The 22508-nt window shown below is 39.8% G+C and overlaps 3 protein-coding genes across 4 annotated transcripts in view; 1 reads left to right on the forward strand and 2 right to left on the reverse strand.

Annotated features, from left to right (window-relative positions):
• The window catches only part of LOC141326852 (uncharacterized), a 269935-nt gene that overhangs the window by 172553 nt on the left and 74874 nt on the right, over positions 1 to 22508 (reverse strand). The window lies entirely within an intron of this gene.
• LOC141327453 (uncharacterized) lies at positions 12631 to 14462 on the forward strand. The gene is made up of 2 exons (XM_073835349.1): positions 12631 to 12759; positions 13024 to 14462. Exons 1-2 carry the CDS (start codon positions 12657 to 12659, stop codon positions 13896 to 13898), a joined length of 978 nt encoding a protein of 325 aa, XP_073691450.1. The 5' UTR covers positions 12631 to 12656; the 3' UTR covers positions 13899 to 14462.
• LOC141327001 (uncharacterized) lies at positions 18046 to 20102 on the reverse strand. The gene has a single exon (XM_073835318.1). It carries the CDS (start codon positions 20100 to 20102, stop codon positions 18144 to 18146), a length of 1959 nt encoding a protein of 652 aa, XP_073691419.1. The 3' UTR covers positions 18046 to 18143.

The following is a 22508-nucleotide window of genomic DNA, read 5'->3' on the forward strand; positions in this document are numbered from 1 at the left end:
CAACTGAACTAAATGTATTTTATTTCTATAAAAAAAAAGCCACATTTACCGTCTCTAATTCAGCGAGTATGTCTTTGCACTTTTCAGAGCACGTCACACTCAGTCAAATCTATTGGATGAGGTATGCCTTAATAAATTAAACTCCTTATTTAAAATTATTTCATACATTTTTATTAAAAACAAATGACTTTCCGATGCGATATAGCCTAAGTGAAAAGGGAGACGATTTCGAAAATGATTTTACCAAAAGGCGGACGCGAACTCGGGTCTCCCGCGTCAAAAACAATATTTTACACGTATTATCAGTTGCGCCACTGAAAACGTGTTGGGATTGCCGTCTTTTGTTATATTTGTAAATATGGCCTATTTGCATTGTGTAAAAGCATTACATAAAAGGTAGACTACAGAAAACTTTTTTTTTCTCTCAGCCCCCCCTGCTCAAAATACGTTCCCGCGGCTATGTATTCGAGTTAATCGATAAAATCAATTTATCGCCCAGCCCTAGTTTTAGTAATAATTATCTTATCAATAGCGCGCTGGATAAAAATAAATAAAAATAACGGAACTTGTTTTTTTCAGCTCTAATACTATACCAGGCTTTTCATTTGTCATGATCTGGAGTTCATCTTCATCTTCCAAACCTGCAGATTTAACTTAGATCAACTCGAAAATAAAGTTCCTCTCTAAAGAACAGTTTCAAAAAGTTTTATTTTTGTATATGATTTTTCTATAAGATTTTGTGTTTTCATATTATGTTCAATTGTCTTCTAATGCACATCTGTCACTTGTACTTTAATTTGTCTTTCAAGAAGTAGCTGTTTACAAACTGTTCTTGTTCAGGAAGATGAAGAGTCTGTGACACTTTTGTTTTCGTCACTGTTTTTTTTTTTAAGAACTAGTTATGATACATTTAGAAAAAGCAGATGCAAGATGTTTAGCACTGATATTTATTTGCTACTCATCCATTTACATTTGCTTTGAGTAATTATTGATTAAATGTTACCTTTTTAGTAATACATAATAATTTTTAATATTGTATTAACAACTTTTATTGTCTGCTGGCTGTATTTGCGTTAGGGAAATTTTTATCGTTTTAGTTATAATATTAGAAAGCCACGCAGTGTTATGTTTGCTTTTTGTTATAAATTTCTAAATAAAGCTCTTGAATTGATTTGAATTTAAAGCCTTTATTGTCATTGTCTTTTCCTGAATACAGTGAAATTAGTCGTTGAATAGCCCTCACCACAATCTGCTGTCCATGCCATAAAACAGATATTTATCTATATTAGTGAATAAACATGCTCTGTAGGATATCTCATAATATGTCTTGTCTAGATGTACTCACTAGAAGCTGAATATCAGCGACAGACATTGGGAATAACCACAGCACATTTTCTTAATTATTCCAGTTTGATGAGCCTCATTATTTGCTTTCCATCCAGCAGTTTGAGCTTCAACTTAAGAAAACTACATACCCAATAAAAACGACATACAATGCCAAAACACATCTTTCGAAACCCATTTTCAAATTTTAAGTGTAAATAAATTAGTTTTGTCTCACGTCCCATTAGATTAGATGGAGAGAGTGGGGTTTGTGACCTATACTGATTCCAGTCTCCTGGGGGCGATCGAGACTCTCTTTCTTTATCTTCAGCGCTCGTGAGGACCACTCGATGTGCGCATGCGCGAGTTAGAGAGCGGAGCTGCGTGAGAGAGAGAGTTGTCCGGTGAGTCCTCTTTTTCTTCTCTATTATTTGCTTTTTGCTGTCCTGCATATTTATTTTGCGTAATTAGGTTTACGTGTAGCAGGAATTTGTGGTAAATGTCAGCTTGACGTACGAATAACTTTGTAGTAGTTTTATTTATAGCATAGGCTATATTCCGTTCATTAAGATGAGTTGAATACGGAGTTGTTCAGGGACAAATAGTTTCACAAATGATGAAAGTCCTGTTCGGCTGTAAATCTCAGTTAGACACTGCTTTGTTTTCATCGGATACCGAGTGTTTGCTGAATAACGTTAAAATAAAGCACAGCAGACTACAAGCATGTGAGGAAAACGTGTTCATTTCATTTCATTCTGGGCGATTTTGTGTTTTTGTATGCTCCTGTGAATGATTGTTTCTATATTTGGAGTAAAAACGGTTCCTGTTAATAAATGTGGAAAAAGAGCTCATATCAAGTTTGCTGCTGCATTTTTTATTCTTTTATTTCTCTTTTGAAATGTATTTGTGGCTGATCAAATGTGTTATAGTTGCTTTTATAACGTGAAAAAGTTTTAATTTTATTACTCTAGATTGCTAGATCATCACGATTATTTTTTAAGGAGCCGTCAGCAAATTCCAACCATAGTTTAGATTTTTTTCTCACTATGTCCAATAGTTCATTGAAATGGATGAGTTTTACAATGTTGTAGTAACAGCCAGCGGCCAGACTGACTTACTGAATGTGAGTTACAACATTTTGGATTGTGAGAATAAAAACCTTGAATTACAGCATTTTTTTTTTTTTTGAAATACTTATATAAAGAGAGGTAATTGAGGTACAGTGTTTTAACATTGCATTTGTGTTCTGTGCACATATGAAGAGAGGTATTTGGCAAAATGTAATTTTATTAAGTCACTCTGGACACTAGCATTGTACTACAAACATCAGAATGGAAAAATATGTTAATGTTGGAATCTTTTTTTTTTAAGTCTTTGATTTGTTTCTGATTTTGGAAAAACTGCTTTTTCACACAGAAGTTCATGTTCAGTGAAGCTCCTTCCTCAGCAATCACACATTCAGCAATTCTCCAATAAATGCTTGAATATTTTATCAAATCATCAGGAAGAGCTGAGATCTGCAAATCTGAGTTTATTAAAGAGGACAGAGAGAAGATGAGAGATTCAAAACCCTGCAGAATCAAACACTCTGAAGATACTGAAGAACAAACAGGTGTCAGAGTTCTACCCTTACAAGATGCACCAGCCACGCCCCCTGAAGACACACACACACGTTCACTATCACCTGACTACTGATTACACACCTGTATCTCATCAGCTCACCTACATATACCCGGACAGATTCATTCCTCGTTGTCTGATCTACCGATCACACCCTGGCTTTCCTTCCGTTGGACTTCATGTTCTCCTGGTTCCAGATTGGATTACTTCTTCCGTGCTCAGTGGACATTCCAGATAAGATATTCATATCCCCTCTACCTGTTAATAAACTTACCTTTTTACCTTATACTCTTACCTCCGTCTCTGTCTCCCTCTGTGCTGTGACAGAAGATCAGACCTTCAAACAAAATGGACAACGAGGAAACACCTGCACCAGATCAGCTCACCGAACTCATCAAAGCCTTCAAAGCGGCGCTACAACCATCTCCCGCGCCGCCATCTGCCTCAGGAAGTCCCATGGCTTTACCAAACACATACTCCGGTGAAGCGGCTGAGTGTAGCGGTTTCCTCCTACAAGTCCAACTTTACATCAAGATGCAACCACAACAATTTCTCACGGATGAATCTAAGGTAGCGTTTCTCATTTCACTCCTCACTGGAAAAGCTCTACAATGGGCGAAGTCTATATGGCAAGCCAACACTCCGTTAATTCAGTCATTTGAGCAATTTACCAGTCATTTTTCTGAAGTTTTCAGTTCAAACACAGATGTACTCACCACTTCTGATCAGCTCTTCCGACTGCAACAAGGTTCCTCATCCATTCAAGAATACACACTCCATTTCCGGACGCTGGCGGCGGCTAGTGGCTGGAACGAAACTTCACTGCTGGGTGCCTATCGTCATGGTCTCCACCCAGATATTCGCGCCGCTATGGCCATCTATGATGACAACATCGGGTTGGAGACCTTCCTACTACGAACGACGAGGGTATCTCAGCGCCTAGCCGCCTGCCAGCCCACTGAAACCGCTCCTCAGTCCGCTACGGTGGCAGCTTGCTCTCCAGTACCAGAACCCATGCAACTTGATTCCACTCGTCTCACATGGTCCGAACGTCAACGCCGCCTCAGAGAAAAACTCTGTTTATACTGTGGACAGCCCGGCCACATTCTACGTACCTGTCCTGTCAAACCCCCACGTCCGGTGGTGAGTACCATTCAATCAGACATTGAAACTGCTCATCTCACTCTGATACCCGTGACGCTGCGTACTGCTAAACAAGATCTTTGTGTTTCTGCTCTCCTTGATTCAGGCTCTTCGGGAAACTTCATATCCCAAGAATGCATAAATCTGTTACAATTGTCACGTCACCGCCATAACCCGGAACTAGCTGTTAAAACCATCCAAGGGAAACCACTCGGACGTGGGCGGATTCGATACTCATCTCCATACATCACTCTACAAATTGGCCTGTTCCATCACGAGCAAATCAAGTTTCTGGTACTGGAGGATTCCACCGTTGACATCATCCTGGGACGTCCTTGGCTCCACCGTCATCATCCGGAACTCCGCTGGGATCCTTGTGACATCATCGGATGGAGTAAGCATTGTCTTAAGAACTGCTTTACACGTTTACCCTCGCCAGTTTCTGATCCTGTGACCATCGCATCAACCAAGATCGAAAGTCCTGAGACTGACACCCAGGTGGAGATCCCAGCGGAGTATGAGGATTACGAGGACGTCTTCAGTAAGCAAGCTGCCACCCAACTTCCTCCTCATCGGCCATGGGACTGTTCCATCGATCTGCTACCTGGGGCTCAACTACCTAAAGGACGCATCTATCCCTTGTCCAACCCGGAGCGCCAGGCGATGGAGGAGTACATCCAGGAAGCATTGAAACAAGGATTCATTCGACCATCCACCTCACCAGCTGCTTCAAGCTTCTTCTTCGTGGGTAAGAAGGATGGAGGTCTCCGTCCCTGCATTGATTACCGCCAACTCAATGCCAACATCACCCAACAACCTTATCCACTACCACTCGTTCCTGCCACCCTCGAGGAACTCCGTGGGGCTCACATCTTCTCCAAGTTGGACCTGCGGAGTGCTTACAACCTCGTTCGTATTCGTGCGGGAGACGAGTGGAAAACAGCATTCATTACACCTGCTGGCCACTACGAATATCTGGTTATGCCTTACGGTTTGTCCATCAGTCCCTCTGTCTTCCAAACGTTTATGAACGAGGTGTTCCGGGAGTTCCTCCACAAATTCGTGGTTGTCTATATTGACGATATTTTGATTTACTCCCGGAACCAGGCCGAACATCGCCAGCACGTCCGTCAGGTCCTTCAAGTCTTGCGCCAACACAAGCTATACCTCAAGCTGGAGAAGTGTGAGTTCCACCAGACTAAGATGCAGTTCCTGGGTTATAACATCAGCCCCGAGGGTGTGCAAATGAACCTGGATAAGGTCCAATCCATCCTACAATGGCCCAAACCCAGTACAGTCAAGGAACTTCAACGCTTCCTGGGGTTTTCAAACTTCTACCGCCGGTTCATAAAGGACTACAGTCTCATCACTGCCCCTCTGACCTCCCTCCTACGTGGTCGACCTAAACATCTGGTCTGGACCTCCTCTGCCCACGAAGCATTCCAACAACTCAAGAAGATTTTCAGCACTGCTCCTCTCCTGCACCATCCCAACCCGGATCTCCCATTCATTGTTGAGGTAGACGCATCCACCATCGGCGTCGGAGCAGTGCTGTCTCAAGCAGCTGGTGAGTCCACTCTCCTCCATCCCTGTGCCTACTATTCTAAGAAACTGTCTCCGGCGGAGCAAAATTATGATGTAGGCAACCGCGAACTACTAGCCATCAAACTCGCCTTGGAGGAGTGGCGTCATTGGCTGGAAGGGGCTAACCACCCGTTTACAATCATCACGGATCATAAAAACCTTCAATACCTTCGAGAAGCTAAACGACTTAACCCCCGCCAAGCCAGATGGGCATTATTCTTCACACGTTTCCAGTACAAGATTACCTACCGACCAGGATCCAAGAACATACCTGCTGACGCTCTCTCCCGACAATTCTCCCACGACGCAGTGGTCGAGTCTGACAACATCATTCCCTCAGAACTCATCGTTAGCCCCATCCAGTGGGACATCGACACCTGGATCCACGAAGCCACTCTCCAAGAGCCTGCTCCGCCGGAATGTCCAGAAGGTAAAATCTACGTACCCAGCTCCCAGCGTCAACACCTTCTGGACACAGTTCACCAGTCTCCGGGCTCTGGACACCCAGGTAGCAGACGGACCCTCTCGCTCATCCAAGCTCGGTACTGGTGGTCCAGTATGACCCAGGACACCATCAGGTACGTCCAAAGCTGCTCAGTCTGTGCTACCTCTAACACTCCTCGTCATCTACCCACAGGAAAGCTGATGCCACTACCCATCCCGCAGAGACCCTGGTCCCACCTCGGGGTAGACTTCGTGACGGACCTCCCAGAGTCAGAAGGTAATACTTGCGTGCTGGTTGTAGTTGATCGTTTCTCCAAGGCCTGCAAATGTATTCCCCTGGCAGGTCTACCTACGGCCATGAACACGGCCGAGTTACTCTTCCAGCACGTATTTCGTCACTTTGGTCTCCCCGAGGAGATTGTGTCGGACCGGGGTCCACAATTCATCTCACATGTATGGAAGTCATTCTTCAAAGCACTTGGTATTTCTGTCAATCTCTCATCAGGATATCACCCACAGACCAACGGCCAGACTGAGAGGAAGATCCAAGAGCTTGGACGTTACCTCCGGTCATACTGCTCCGCGGACCAACACAGCTGGAGCAGGTTCCTCCCGTGGGCCGAGTATGCACAGAACTCACTACGTCAGGAGACAACCGGACTTACTCCCTTCCAGTGCATACTCGGTTTTCAGCCCCCGCTGTTTCCCTGGACGGAGGAACCCACCAACGTTCCAGCTGTAGACTACTGGTTCCGAGAGAGCGAGAGAGTGTGGGACTCAGCTCATCAACATCTTCAACGAGCCATCCGACGCCACAAAGAATTCGCCGATGTTCGTAGAAGACCCACCCCATTATACCACCCTGGAGATAAGGTGTGGTTATCTACGAAAGACATCAGGCTAAGACTACCCTGCAAAAAGCTGAGTCCCCGCTACATTGGTCCATTCGAGGTCCTGAGGCAGATCAACGAAGTGACATATCAGCTTCAGCTCCCACCCAGGTACCGAATTCATCCCACCTTTCATGTATCACTACTCAAACCCTACTTTCCCTCTGCCACAGATGAGCCTGGAGCTGAAGCTGAAGCCCCTCCTCCAGAGATCCTGGATCAACCCTCTATCTACACCGTGAGGGAGATCCTGGATTCCCGACGTCGGGGCAGCCGTCTGGAATACCTGATTGACTGGGAGGGGTACGGACCTGAAGAAAGATCATGGGTGGCTAGAGATGACATCCTGGATCCTCAACTTCTGACGGACTTCCACCAGAGCCACCCAAATCGTCCTGCCCCTCGCGGTCGAGGTCGTCCTCGACGTCGGAGAGGGGCGTCGGGAGCCGCCCCTGGAGGAGGGGGTAATGTCAGAGTTCTACCCTTACAAGATGCACCAGCCACGCCCCCTGAAGACACACACACACGTTCACTATCACCTGACTACTGATTACACACCTGTATCTCATCAGCTCACCTACATATACCCGGACAGATTCATTCCTCGTTGTCTGATCTACCGATCACACCCTGGCTTTCCTTCCGTTGGACTTCATGTTCTCCTGGTTCCAGATTGGATTACTTCTTCCGTGCTCAGTGGACATTCCAGATAAGATATTCATATCCCCTCTACCTGTTAATAAACTTACCTTTTTACCTTATACTCTTACCTCCGTCTCTGTCTCCCTCTGTGCTGTGACAACAGGTTTGTGTTTACTAGTGAAACTATGAGAGACAGCGTTGATGGAGGGTATAATTCACTGGTGCGAAAGCATTACAGTACAAGGAGTAAAGAATCAATACAAAAATTACCATAATAACAAAAAATACGACCAAGAGGTAGAATATAAAAGATAAATAAAAGCGGACCAAAGACTGACCCCTGTGGAACACCATGAGTAACTGAGACAGGATCTGTTGTTTTCTTAATCTGCACAAACTGTTTATTAATCGAGTTACCCACCATATTCATTTTAATTCCCACTTGAATGGTGGCCCTTCTGTGTCCAAAATTGTTCACAAACATCTTGTGACAAGGTTTTCAAACTGCCAGCTGTCATTGTAAAACAGTGAGCAACGCAGATGACATAAAATATTATGACAATACATCAAACTAAATAAAAAGATAAACATAAATGAGTAACATTAAATACTGGGATATGAGTATATGATGAGGATTAATATGAGAAGCATAAACCTATAAATATCAAAATCAAGGAAAATATAGCAGCATTGATTATTTGGATACACATATTTGGTTATGCATCTTTACAGCTGTTGAATAATCAGTGAAGCAGCAAATAATAAGAGACTTATTTTGAACTGGGTATTTTTTTTCTTTTAACAAAATGTATGTCAAGTCACCTTTATTTATATAGGGCTATTATCCATACAGATAGCCTACTTTCTGCTGTTATATCAAGGTCTTTTTAGGCTTTTTTAAAATGGGTTTCTGAAAATGGACTTTTTTTACTGTGATTTCAGAGCTGACTGAAGATAATGAGGAGAATGGAGAATTGAGTGAAGCTGATGAGAGAAATCATGTCAAAATGAGTCGCTCTCAAACCAAACACAAAGATTTAAAGAAAAAAAGAGCCAATAAATCTGTCACCTGCACTCAGTGTGGAAAGAGTTTGATAGACAAACAAAGTCTTGAGCGTCACATGAGAGTTCACACTGGAGAGAAACCGTTCACTTGTGATCAGTGCGGGAAGAGTTACTCACAACCATCACATCTTAAGGACCACATGAACATCCACACTAGAGAGAAACTGTACGCATGTGATCAATGTGATAAAACATTTTTGTGTGCTTCAAACCTGAGGAAACACCTGAGAGCTCATGCAAAGGAGAAGCCACATTCATGCCATTTGTGCGGAAAGAGGTTTGCACATCTACAAAGTTTAAAAGTACATCAGAATATACACGCTGGTGTGAGAGATTACATGTGCTTTGAGTGTGAAAAGACTTTTACTACATCGAGCAGTTTAAGAAAGCACCAGATGATCCACACTGGAGAAAAACCTTATATATGTTCACACTGCGACAAGAGATTCAGACTGACAAAACACCTGAAAAGACATGAGAGAACCCACACTGGAGAGAAACCTTACACATGTGATCAATGCCAGAAGAGTTTTGCACAAAAAGGACAACTTAAGAGACACATGAGCATCCACACTGGACAGAAACCTTATATGTGTTCACACTGCGACAATGGCTTCAGACTGCCAGATGTCCTGAAAACACATGAGAGGATCCACACTGGAGAGAAACCGTATCACTGCACTGAATGTGGGAGGCGTTTCAATCATTTATCTGCTTTACGCCGTCATACAAAGAAAATTCACAATAAGTAGATCATCTTGAGATCCAGCACTTTCAGATCTGATGCTGCACACAATAATGAATCAAGCAATGAATCTGGATAATGCCGATATATCATGGCAACACATTTTTGTGTGATTTTGTCTATCTTTAATAGAATATGACCTGTACATGCGAGAGAGAAAACGTTTCCATTGCTGTTTTGCAAAATGTTCAGATTTCGAATTGCCTGAAAAACAACCTCAAGCGAGTGTAAAAACATTATTTTTTTGCGAGTGTATATGGGAGTTTCTGCACAATTGACGCATTTCCATTAGGTGTATTTTCAATTTGCAGTTTCATTTTTCACAATTTAAGGGGTAATTGAAACGCATCTAATGTCAATTAAAATTATTGTGGAATGAGGGCGTTTCCATTAACCGATGTTATGAGACTAAAACGTAATTTTTTCCTCTCGTCATAAATCATGACTATGTTGTTGTTTTTTTTTGCTATATTTAATCGAATGTGATCGGTAAATGCAAAAAAAAAAAGAGCGTAAAAACCTTTTTGCGATATGTGGGAGTTTTTGCGCAATTGACGCGTTTGCATTAGGCATATTTTCAATTCGCTGTTTCCATTAACCGATTTTATGTGAGTGAAACATATTTTTTTCCTCTTGCGATAAGTTAAGACAATGTATTGTTGTGGGATTTTGGGTATATTTAATCGAATGTGACCTGTAAATGCAAAAAAAAAAAAAAAAAAAAACATTTCCATTGCTGTTTTGCGAAATACTCCTTTTTCGAATTGCCTGAAAAACCACCTGCGATATATGGGAATTTATGCGCAATTGACACATTTCCATTAGGTGTGTTTTCAGTTCACAGTTTCATTTTGAGCAATTTAAGGGGTAATGGAAATGCAGCTATTGATTTTAGTTCAGTGAGCAAGTGGTTAGTCAAGTAGTTAAGTTACTTACATTTTAGGCAAAATATTTATCAAATTCACCAACGAAAATAGTTCCAAACAAGGATCACATCAGAATTATAACACTCGACTGTGTTTTATTCACCCCATCTTCTGCGTTGTTTCCGACACTTCCTCTTAACTCTATTGAATAGAAGTTATTTTTGTTATTCACTACCTGAACCTTGGGACAAACATTGCTGCTGCTGTGTGTCTTCTTACAGGATCTTTTGATCCATATATTTGAGTTACTGATATATTCATACATTGTATCTTTACATTCTTGTCTGATTTTATCATTTATACTCACTAGAACCTGAATATCAATCATTGGGAATAACCACTGCACATTTACTTATTCCAGCCTCATTATTTGTTTTCCATCCAAAACTATTTAGATTTACATTCATGTTTTCTAAGACTCTTTTAACTGGGTGTATTTCCGAACGCTCTTTTACAGTAGCCCGATACTCCAGTTTCAGCTTCAACTTAGGCAAGGCAAAACTAGCCTTCATACCTAATAAAAACTAGGCCTACATACAATGTCAAAACCGATCTTTGGAAAATTTTGAAGTGTAAATAAATTAGTTTTGACTCTCGTTCCATTAGATTAGATGGAGAGGGTGGGGTTTATGACCTATACTGATTCCAGCCTCCTGAGGGCGATCGAGACGCTCTTTCTTCATCTTCAGCGCTCGTGAGGATCAGTCGATGTGCGCATGCGCGAGTTAGAGAGCGGAGCTGCGTGAGAGAGAGAGAGAGTTGTCCGGAGAGAGTGAGTCCTCTTTTTCTTCAGCTCTATTGTTTGCTTTTTGCTGTCCTGCATATCTTATTTTACATAATTAGGTTTGCGGGTAGCAGAAGTTTGAGGAAAATGTCAGCTTCACGTATGAATAACGTTCATTTAACGTTTGTATTCAGTCCAGAAAAGAGAAATTTACTCAAAAACTGTGCTTCTTTCATCCGGCAGAAACTAAAATTGTGTCTAACATTCTTTCGTTTGTAAATGATGAGTGAAATACGGAGTTGTTCAGGACAAATAGTTTCACAAATGAGGAAAGCCCCGTTCGGCTGTAAAAATGGGTTGAAATCTCAGTTAGACACTGCCTTGTTGATCGGATATAGTGTTTGCTGAATAACGTTAAAATAAAGATTTTATATGCAAACATTTCGGATATAAAACCTTTTGGTGAATTAAAGCATTTTTTTTAAATGAGTAATGTACTTATATAAAAACCCAGCCGGTGTTATGGATCAACTGGGGATCATGTTAACTGGGACATGCGCGTGCAGGCAAAAAGTTTTCAGCAGATGTTGGACGGCCACAGATTCGTCACATGGAATTTTCTACGGAACAGACTTCAAAGCTTTCTACATTATTTGTGAATGTTTGTATCATTGTTGGACTCTTTTGTTTCTCCTTTCGCCATTCGTACCAGACGCCGTTTAATACATTTTAATGTCGCGTCTTACAGACCAACGCCCAAATTGTTTTGTTTAGTCTACATCTTTGAATGGATTTTTACCCTAATGACCAGTCCATTAAATAACGCATTTACAGCAACGTGTGTATGTGCAGTAGTAAAAAAAAAATAAAAAAATGTGTCTTAATTTTAGCAGGAATATTGCTGTGGTTAAAGGGACATGTCAAGCACTTAAATTTTTTTCTTTATTTCTTTTCTTTTTTCAAATATTGCTAAAGAATGAGTGAAAAAAGAAATAGTTTTGCATTACATCTATAATTTAGAATTAGTGACAGATAGGATGCAGTGATTTATCCAGATTATTTATTTCAGGGAATGTTCCAAAAACATATAGTGTTTTAACATTGCATTTGTGCCCATATGAAAAGAGGTATTGGCAAGTCAGTCTGGACACTAGGAATGTACTACAAACAGAATGTGGAAATATTTTGGTGAATTATAATATATATTTTATAATATATAAGTCTCACCTGTAGTAAATCATTTTTGTCATTATAGGAACCTACTACAAACTTGTTTTTTTTTTATTATTACTTTTGTATTTTAAAAATGATGAAGGGTAATTTTTATTCTTGACTATTTAACACAATAGGTGAAACTGTCAGACAGTCAGACTTAAGCACAGTATTGCTGTTATTAGCTTAAGTTGTGATTTTAAATATAGTAATGTAATATAGTAAAGCAATGATTCACAAAGAAACAACACTTAATGCCTTTTTGATTTATTGTTGATTTGGACAAATCTGCTTTTCCACACAGAAATTCATGTTCAGTGAATCTCCTCAACAATCAAATGTTCAGCAATAAATGCTGGAATATTCCCATCAAATCAGAGGACAGAGACAAGATGAGAGACCCTGAACCCTGCAGAATCAAACACACTGAGGAACAAACAGGTTGGTGTTTTTTCTTCATTAATTCATTGATAATGCTGTGTGGAAGAAAATAATTTTACTTATCTTGTGTGCTTATGAAACATTGTGCAGTGCTTGTTTGCTAGAACTGCTGTGAAAGCAGAATGACATAAAAGGTTCTGTAGGCCTAAATTAGGATGAGGGGAACAGCTGAGGGACCCGAAGGCATCTACCCCTGACACGAAAGGTCACCTAGCGTCCATCTATGGGGATGACAAGTGCTTACTGTTTTTACTGTTATTTCAGAGCTGATTGAAGATACTGAGGAGAATGAAGAATTGAGTGAAGCTGATGAGAGAAATCATGTCAAAATGAGTCGCTCTCAAACCAAACAGACAGATTTAAAGAAAAGAAGAGCCAAGAAATCTTTCACCTGCACTCAGTGTGGAAAGAGTTTCCCATGCAAATATAATCATGATGTTCACATGAGAGTTCACACTGGAGAGAAACCGTTCACTTGTGATCAATGCGGGAAGAGTTTCTCACAATCGTCAAGACTTAAGGTACACATGATCATCCACACTAGAGACAAACTGCACGCATGTGATCAATGTGGGAAAACATTTTTGAGAGCTTCAGAACTGAAGACACACCTGATGGTTCATTCAGAGGAGAAGCCACATTCATGTGATTTGTGTGGAAATAGTTTTTCATTACTACAAAGTTTGAAAATGCACCAGAGAATACATACTGGTGTGAAAGATTACATGTGCGTTGAGTGTGAAAAGACTTTTATTTCAGCAAACTGTTTAAAACTGCACCAGAGGATCCACACTGGAGAAAAACCCTACAAGTGTTCACACTGCGACAAGAGATTCAGTCAGTCGCCACATCTGAAAACACACGAGAGGACCCACACTGGAGTGAAACCTTATATGTGTTCACACTGTAATAAGACATTTAATCAGTCATCACATCTGAAAACACATGAGAAAATGCACATTGGAGACAAACAGTTCATGTGTTCATACTGTGACAAGACATTCATCCATGCAGGACATATGAGAACACATGAGAGGATTCACACTGGAGAGAAACCGTATCACTGCACTCAATGTGGGAAGTGTTTCAACCAATCTTCTGCGCTACGTGAGCATACAAAAAGATATCACAGTAATTAAATCACTTTAGGTCTGATGCAGCATCCTCATCTAATGTGACCCAATAGTGAATCGAGCAATAAAATATCATCTGGATAAATCTGCCATTTCAAATGACAAGACAATAATACTTGGAGATTCAGATCAACTCAAAGATATTTCCCAAGACCAGTGAACAAAGTTATATTCCATATATCATTGTGCTATCGTTGAGTTTCATATTATGTTCAATGCATTTAATCAGCAGGATTGTAAGAATAGAAATATCATTATAACTTTACAGACTCCATCTTATGAATTGAGACTTTATATAATACTCTGTATTTGCTGATTAAATGCTGATTGAATGTTACTTTTTAATTATTACATTGCTATCTTTACTTTTTATATTTCATCAACAACTTTTATGGTCTGCTGATTGTATTTGAACTTTGGAAAAGTAATTTTATAATTTCAGTTTTATTATCTAAAAGCCATGAACAAAAGCAACTATTATGCTTGATTTTTTTTTTTTTATATCATTCAATTAAGCTTTTATTTGTCTAATAAACTACATTTTACTCCTCACATGACTGTGATTGAATACGTTTGCCTATAGATCCTAATGTCGATAGTGTCTATACCAACGTTGGTATTAGTATTAGATCAATACTGGCCTGAGATTAATGCTTTAGGTTAAGTTTATCTCCTTTATGCTTAATACATTACTTCTGTTTCAACAAAGTGTTGAAATCTGTGTGTGTATATATGCTGCTCCTTTCACATACCGTATAAAATCATTGCTCCTCATTTGTCTGTTTAAATATCAGTTTAATCCAACTCACATTGCACAAAGTGCTTCACAACCCCAAGCTAAGAAAACAAGAAGATCGCAAAAATATACACAGCACCCACATAAACACACACACACACACACATTAACTTGTTTAAAAAAAAAAAAAAAACTCCCCATTTGTTTTTAAAAGATGTTGTTTTAACATTGCTTTGAACATGGGTTAGGATATGGAATATTGAATATCAAAAATCATAATCAAAAATCACAGCCAATCAAAAGCTTGTCTACTTATAAGTTTGTAATCTAATTCGTAAATATTAAACCTTTTAAACATTATGAAATCTACATACTGACTCATGCCATCTTTTCTTATGAAATACGTTTGTTGGTTTGCATCGAGTTCACAGTTTTAATCTTTCCTTACATTTAATTTAGATGGATGGATCGATAGATGGATAGATAGTTAAACGTATCTATTGTTGCTTGCAGTATGGCTATAAGGTCATGCAAAATGATAGTCAAACTCACAGACACATTCAACAAAAAATAAAGCACAGTACCTGAGATCATCATTGTCGTTCTCTGTCACGGAAATAGAAACCACATTTGAAAATTGAAATTTCACATATCACTGTTGCGGCTAGTTAGAACAAAACCTCTTATTGACATCAACAAATACCTTTTATCGCATGTTTGGGGCATTGTGTTGTGTACACTCTTAAAAACAAATGGTTCTATTTAGAACCAGAAAAGGTTCTATCAACTGCTTCATATATGGAACCCCAAATGGTTCTGTAAATCTAAGCCAAATGGTTCTTTTTTGAACCATAAAGGGTTCTTTATTATTACAAAAAAAAAAAAAAAAAGCTTGAACTGGAAAAGAAATCATAACAAAATCTGAAAATGTATTAATTTGTTTTATAAAAACAGATATTAAAAATAAATGTTCTTTATTAAAAAGACAGCAAAATTACAATATTTTTTTTAAAACTGTGTAAGGCTGATACCATTTGGCTGAACTGGAGGAGGGCCACAGCTTGAGAACACAAAGAAATCTTACGGGAACCAACGTCGGAACTCTGTCTCATGAACCTAACTTCCTCACTTCAAGAGCACACCCCACTGAGAGAGATAGAAAGATCACACCTGATTCTCCATATCCACTTCCCCTACCCTCTCTCCCCCTCCTTTTCTTCTGAACCAAGGGCAATACAGAAAGCACCAAGCAAACAGTGTTTACAAGAATGTAACAATTCATGTTTGGTATCATTTGAAAGGTCTCAGTGTGTCTTTGGTAAAGGGGTCTCATTCTCTTAACAATAGGACAAACAGCCATCAAGATCCAGACTACTCCCAGGTCTTTCACACAAACCACCATCTGCATGTAAATGAGATAACCATTCCCACAGATATTGAAGAGAAATTCTCACCTCGTACTCACAGCCCCCAGAAGTGATATCCTTGATATGCTAAAATCCCTACAATAAACAAACTACACCATTTGGTAACTTCAGGACTTGTCTGGATCTTTAAGGGAAAACAACAAGAGTTCAGTGAATCTGTAGACAGATCTCCCGCACAATTGCCGTGTGAAGTTCTCACTATCAGATGATACTTCTGAATCCTCTCATTTTGTATTATTGAATGCTTGTATAAAAGATCAATGTTTTTATATCGTTTTGAATTGAAAATTGAATTGCTATTCCGATTACCTGATTAGTAAATTGTTATGTTTGAATTTATCTTGATTGCTCTGAACTTATTAACTCTAGTAGATTATGTAGTATCCTTGTTACCGCATTTCTGCATCAGGTTAGTAACAGACTAAATCCAGTTGTGATCGAGCTGTATATTTAGAGATCTGGCTAACACTTGGTATTAGTTCAAGTGTACTTAGACTGTAAGGGCTAAAAGGGAATTTCCGTTTAGGTCAACTGAAAGTTGTTTGACCAACCTAAATAGGGTAAGCCTAACCTCTGTTTATTGTAATATCACTTTAGTTAAGTGTACATGAGAAATCATGGCATGACCAAACCAAAACTACTATTAGAGAAGCAATATTGGTTGGCTTATATCTATAGTAGTGGTATCTTTGGCTAGAGATAATATTGCTTTATCCAAGTGTGTACAGATCTATGGGGGCCAATCAAAAATATTTTTAGAATGAGCAAGCATAGGAGCGGCCATCTAAAGTATTGGTCAATTACCTCTGTCTAATAACCAAGACTGGTGAGTATGTGATCGTGGAATACGCAAACGGCCGATGTGATATTCCTGAGCGACATGAGAATCCGAATGAACCAGTAAAGTAACTGGAGAGTTAAACCAAGGATCTTCAAACACCTACACCGACTTACTAAATTCTTAAATATCATTAAAACCTTTTCATTTTTGGAGTCAGATGAATTAGAGGTCATGCATATAGGAAAATTTATTTATTTTAACATTTCGTCACCTTAGAATTATAAGGTTCTATCTGCGTTCCGAGTGGTTTGGAGATATTGAGCTTCAAGTTTTTGCATTCTATATAGCAAAAATGACATGGGGAACAAGTCTCTTTCCTACATGAGAATGACAGAGACCCTACATGTATTCTAAATGTACAATATCAAAATCCTCAACAATTTTCAAGAAATAAAAGTAGTTTACTTACAATTTGTTTTAAAACATAAATTACTGTTGTAACAATGTGTCAACATGTATGAGAATTTAATGCTGTAATGCTTTCTTTATCACATTTATTTAATATTTTAGGACAACAATTTTTTTCTTGTTTAAGTTAGGCATAAAAGGCAGTGCTGAATATTTTGTCCAGAGCATATGTTAATTTTATAATTATAGTGGATAATTAAAGACATTATTGCAGAAACAGTTAAAAAAATCAGCTACTCTAATCCATCTGACCAGGACTTTATTCCACAAAAAGCCATATTCAGCCATATTCGCAAAACTATCGTTTTCAACATCTTTAATAACAACAGTTTGATTGCTATTGACCACATTCAACATCAAACGACAGAGACACTTATATTTCATTAAGTACTTTACATTATGCAATTGCTCTGCAGTAAAGCCATTCAAGCCAGTTGCAGATACTATTATTTGTTTTATGCCGGTAATGTATATTATGCCGGTAGCGGTAATTATGAGTAAAAATAAATCACGTCATCATTATGCTTTAAACACTGCCACTTTGAGGAATAAATGTGAATTGCACTCATTGATTCTACAGACGTGTAATTGTTGTTTTAATCTTTCCTGCTGTTTTGGAGCAGTCTGGCAACATGACAAAGAAAGTGAGAGGGGGTTCAGCGAAAAATCGGCAGCTGTCAGCAGGAAGTGGCTGACAGTACCTGCCACTTAAACCGGATGTCAGCTGTCGCTCGAAGTTCACATGTAATGGATGTCCAGATGATATTTTATTGCTTGATTAATTATTGTGTCACATTTACTGAAGAAACAGCATCAGACCTGAAAGATCTTAAGATGATCTACTTATTGTGAATGTTTTTTGTGTGAGTGCGTAGGGAAGATGATTGATTGAAACGCTTCCCACATTCAGTGCAGTGATACGGTTTTTCTCCAGTGTGAATCCGCTCATGTGTTTTCATTCCTCCTGAATCACTGAATCTCTTGTCACAATGTGAACACTTGTAGGGTTTCTCTCCAGTGTGAATCCTTTCATGTTTTTTCAGGCTTCCTAAATCACAAAATCTCTTGTCACAGTGTGAACACTTGAAAGGTTTTTCTCCAGTGTGAATTCTCTGGTGTATTTTCATTCCTTCTGACTGACTGAATCTTTTGTCACAGTGTGAACACTTGTACGGTTTCTCTCCGGTGTGGATCCTCTCATGTGTTTTCATTCCTCCTGAATCACTGAATCTCTTGTCGCAGTGTGAACACTTATAAGGTTTCTCTCCAGTGTGAATCCTTTGGTGCAGTTTTAAATTGCCTGCTGAAGTAAAAGTCTTCTCACACTCAAAGCACATGTAGTCTTTCACACCAGTGTGTGTTTTCTGATGTCCTTTCAAATGATCTAGACGTGAAAAACTCTTTCCACACAAATGACATGAATGTGGCTTCTCCTTTTTATGAACATTTAGGTGTGTCTTCAGGTTTGAAGCCCATAAAAAGGTTTTCCCGCATTGATCACATGTGTGGATTTTCTCTCTAGTGTGGATGTTCATGTGATCCTTCAGTTTTGCGGACTCTGTGAAACTCTTCCCGCACTGATCACAAGTGAACGGTTTCTCTCCAGTATGAACTTTCATATGTGATGTAAGGTGTCCTTTTTGTGTGAAACTCTTCCCGCATAGATCACATGTGTAGGGTTTTTCTCCAGTGTGAATCCTCTGGTGCTGTTTTAAAGATATTGCTCTAGTAAAAGTCTTTTTACACTCAAAGCACATGTACTCTTTCACACCAGTATGTGTTTTCTGATGTTTTTTCAAATATTGTAGTAATGAAAAACCCTTTCCACACAAATGACATGAATGTGGCTTCTCCTTTGTATGGACTTTCAGGTGTACCCTCAGGTTTGTAGCCCATACAAATGTTTTCCCGCATTGATCACATGTGTGCAGTTTCTCTCTAGTGTGGATGTTCATGTGATCCTCAAGGTGTGATGATCGTGTGAAACTCTTCCTGCACTGATCACAAGTGAAAGGTTTCTCTCCAGTGTGGATGCTCATGTGTCTCTTAAGGTTTGCTGATAGTAAGAAACTTTTTCCACACTGATCACAAGTGAAAGGTTTCTCTCCAGTGTGGATCCTCTCATGTGTTTTCATTCCTCCTGAATCACTGAATCTCTTGTCGCAGTGTGAACACTTGTAAGGTTTTTCTCCAGTGTGGATCCTCTGGTGAAGTTTTAAAAGGCCCGCTGAAGTAAAAGTCTTTTCACACTCAAAGCACATGTAATCTCTCACACCAGTGTGTATTTTCTGATGTACTTTCAAATATTCTAGACGTGAAAAACTCTTTCCACACAAATGACATGAATATGGTTTCTCCTTTGTATGAACTCTCAGGTGTTGTGTCAGGTTTGAAGCCCACATAAATGTTTTGCCGCATTGTTCACATTTGTAAAGTTTCTCTCTAGTGTGAATGTTCATGTGTCTCTTAAGTTTTGCGGACCGTGTGAAACTCTTCCCGCACTGATCACAAGTGAACGGTTTCTCTCCAGTATGAACTCTCATATGTATAGTAAGTTGTCCTTTTTCTGTGAAACTCTTCCCGCACTGATCACAAGTGAATGGTTTTTCTCCAGTGTGAACTCTCATGTGACGCTCAAGACTTTGGTTGTATGTGAAAGCCTTTCCACACTGAGCGCAGGCGAAAGATTTCTTGACTCTTCTTTTCTTTGAATCATTCAGTTTGGGTTTTTCTCCACTTTTGACATGATTTTTCTCTTCAACTTTATTCAGTTTTTCTTTCTCCTCATTATCATCCATCAACTCTGAAACACAAGTAAAAAGTGTACATTATTATCTGATGCTTTAGCAAAATCATTTAAGAGCTCTAAAGATTTTTTTTTCTATTACAACCCAAAATATAATCCTGCCTGAAGCTTTAAAACTGTCAGCATTATAAATAAAATAATGAAGAATAAACACCAACCTGTTTGTTCTTCAGTATCTTCAGTGTGTTCTGAATCTCTCATCTTCTCTCTGTCCTCTTTAATAAACTCAGTCTTTACAGATTTCAGCTCTTCCTGTTGATTTAATGCTAGTTTTCACTTGTAAACTGATGGAAAATTCCAGGATTTATTGTGTAATTGTTGTGGGAGGAGCTTCACTGAAACCAATTTCTGTGTGGAAAAACAGATTTACACTTTAATTGTTGTCTCATTGTGAATAATTATATATTACATTGCTATATTGGTCTGAAAACCACTGCCATACATCACGAAATTAATTAACCCTCTACCGCACGGTGTTGCCATATGGCAACATGCTCTTCATGTTCATTTCCCTGCCACTGTCTCTTTAAGACAAACTTTTTATTTATTTTTTTTGTTGGAAAGAGAAGACCTTAGGTTTAGCCAATGTCGTGTTTTGGTTAAGTCACATGACGTGCAGTGTTTTTTTCTGTAGCGCGATTTCTGACAGACTGACGTCTGTTGGGAGTAGTTGCTGAATGCGAACGAAAACGTCAATAAAAACCAGGATTAACTCATGTCGCATCCACAAAAAATCTGAGCTAACCTCCAGGAAGTTCATTCAGGAAGTAAATCAATCAAATCTTTGTGTTGCCAAATGGCAACACTGTGCAATAGTGGTAGTGTAAATGTAAGATGGCGGTGTGTGCACACGCAGCGGCTTCTCTCTCTCCAGACAAACCGGTGTTTTCGTGTTTTTCATCTTGTAAGTCAGTGTTTTTGTAAGTCTTTGCCGCGTTTATCTGTCTTCAAGCGCGTATATAGCCAAACATTCTTGCTCAACATCGGCAGAAACAAAGTTTTCAAGTTAAACTCTGTGGACGCTGAAGAGCTGAATGTTCTGGGTCTGCTCCGGAGGCCTACTCTATCACCGACCCCCACTCCTGCACCTACCCACAATGGAGGCGACTCAAGCGGCGTGAGAGAAAGCAGAAGAGGGGTAAGCGTGGAGGTATCCGAGCTAGGCTAGCCCGCACAAAACCTTTTTCCCCTGGATAACATTCGCTTATTGGATAACAAACTGGACTACATCCGACTATTACGTTCATCTCAGAGGAATGTAAAGCACTGTTGTGTTCACGGAAACATGGCTCAGCGACAGTGTCCCGGACCGCGCCATTCAGCTCGACCAGCTGACATGCTATCGTGCCGACAGAGTTATCGTCGCGGGAGGTAAGACGGTTTTGTGTTTACATCAATGATGCTTGGTGCCGCGATGCTGTTGCGGTTTGCAAATACTTCTCACCAGTGTTGGAGTTTATGGTTATTAAGTGGCGGCCGTTCTATCTACCGAGGAAATATACAGCTATACTGCTGTGTGCTGTGTGCATCCCTCCCTCCTCCAATGGCAACATCAGGAGTGATGCACTAAATGAACTGTACCAGCACATCAGTGAGCAGCAGACAGCCCACCCAGATGCTTTTCTCATCGTGGCTGGGGATTTCAATCATGCGGACTTAAAAAGTGTGTTTCCCAAAATACAGCAACACATTGACTTTCCAACTCAGAGAAATAACACACTGGACCTTGTTTACACCACCCAGAGAGGAGCTTACAAAGCTTTCCCCCTCCCCCACCTCGGCGCCTCAGATCACATCACTGTCAGGCTAATGCCCTCTTACAGACCGCTCGTTTAAGTCACCAAAACCGGTTTTTAAGCAGATACAAGTGTGGCCAGAAGGATCTTCAGAGGCTTTACAGGACTGCTTTGACACCACAGACTGGGATATGTTTAAGCAGGCTGCCACCTACAATAACACCACTGACCTCCAGGAGTATGCAGATACTGTTACAGCCTACATCAACAAATGCACTGAGGATGTAACAGTCACTAAAACCATCACTGTCCATGCCAACCAAAAGTCATGGATGACGGGAGGTCTACAGGCTGCTGAAAGCTCGGAACGTTGCCTTCAGAGCTAATATTAGCTAGAGTTCTTACTAGAACTAGAAAGTATGAGCATATTAGCCCGGTTCTGTCAGCACTGCATTGGCTCCCTATAAAATACTGTATAGATTTTAAAATCTTGCTAATTACTTATAAAGCCCTCAATGGTTTAGCTCCTCAGTACTTGAGCGAGCTTCTATCGCATTATAGTCCCTCACGTCCGCTGCGTTCTCAAAATTCTGGCAATTTGATAATACCTAGAATATCAAAATCAACTGCTGGCTGCAGATCATTTTCTTATCTAGCACCTA

Source organism: Garra rufa, chromosome 1 (genome assembly GCF_049309525.1).
Source record: "Garra rufa chromosome 1, GarRuf1.0, whole genome shotgun sequence".
Taxonomy (NCBI): Eukaryota; Metazoa; Chordata; class Actinopteri; order Cypriniformes; family Cyprinidae; genus Garra; species Garra rufa.

Excerpts from the sequence above, each read along its gene's own strand:
- LOC141327453 (XM_073835349.1), top strand. The coding sequence starts at position 12,657 with ATGTTCAGCAATAAATGCTGGAATATTCCCATCAAATCAGAGGACAGA. Across the intron at positions 12,760-13,023 it reads ACACACTGAGGAACAAACAG|AGCTGATTGAAGATACTGAG; the intron begins GTTGGTGTTTTT and ends CTGTTATTTCAG.
- LOC141327001 (XM_073835318.1), bottom strand. The coding sequence starts at position 20,102 with ATGGATGATAATGAGGAGAAAGAAAAACTGAATAAAGTTGAAGAGAAA.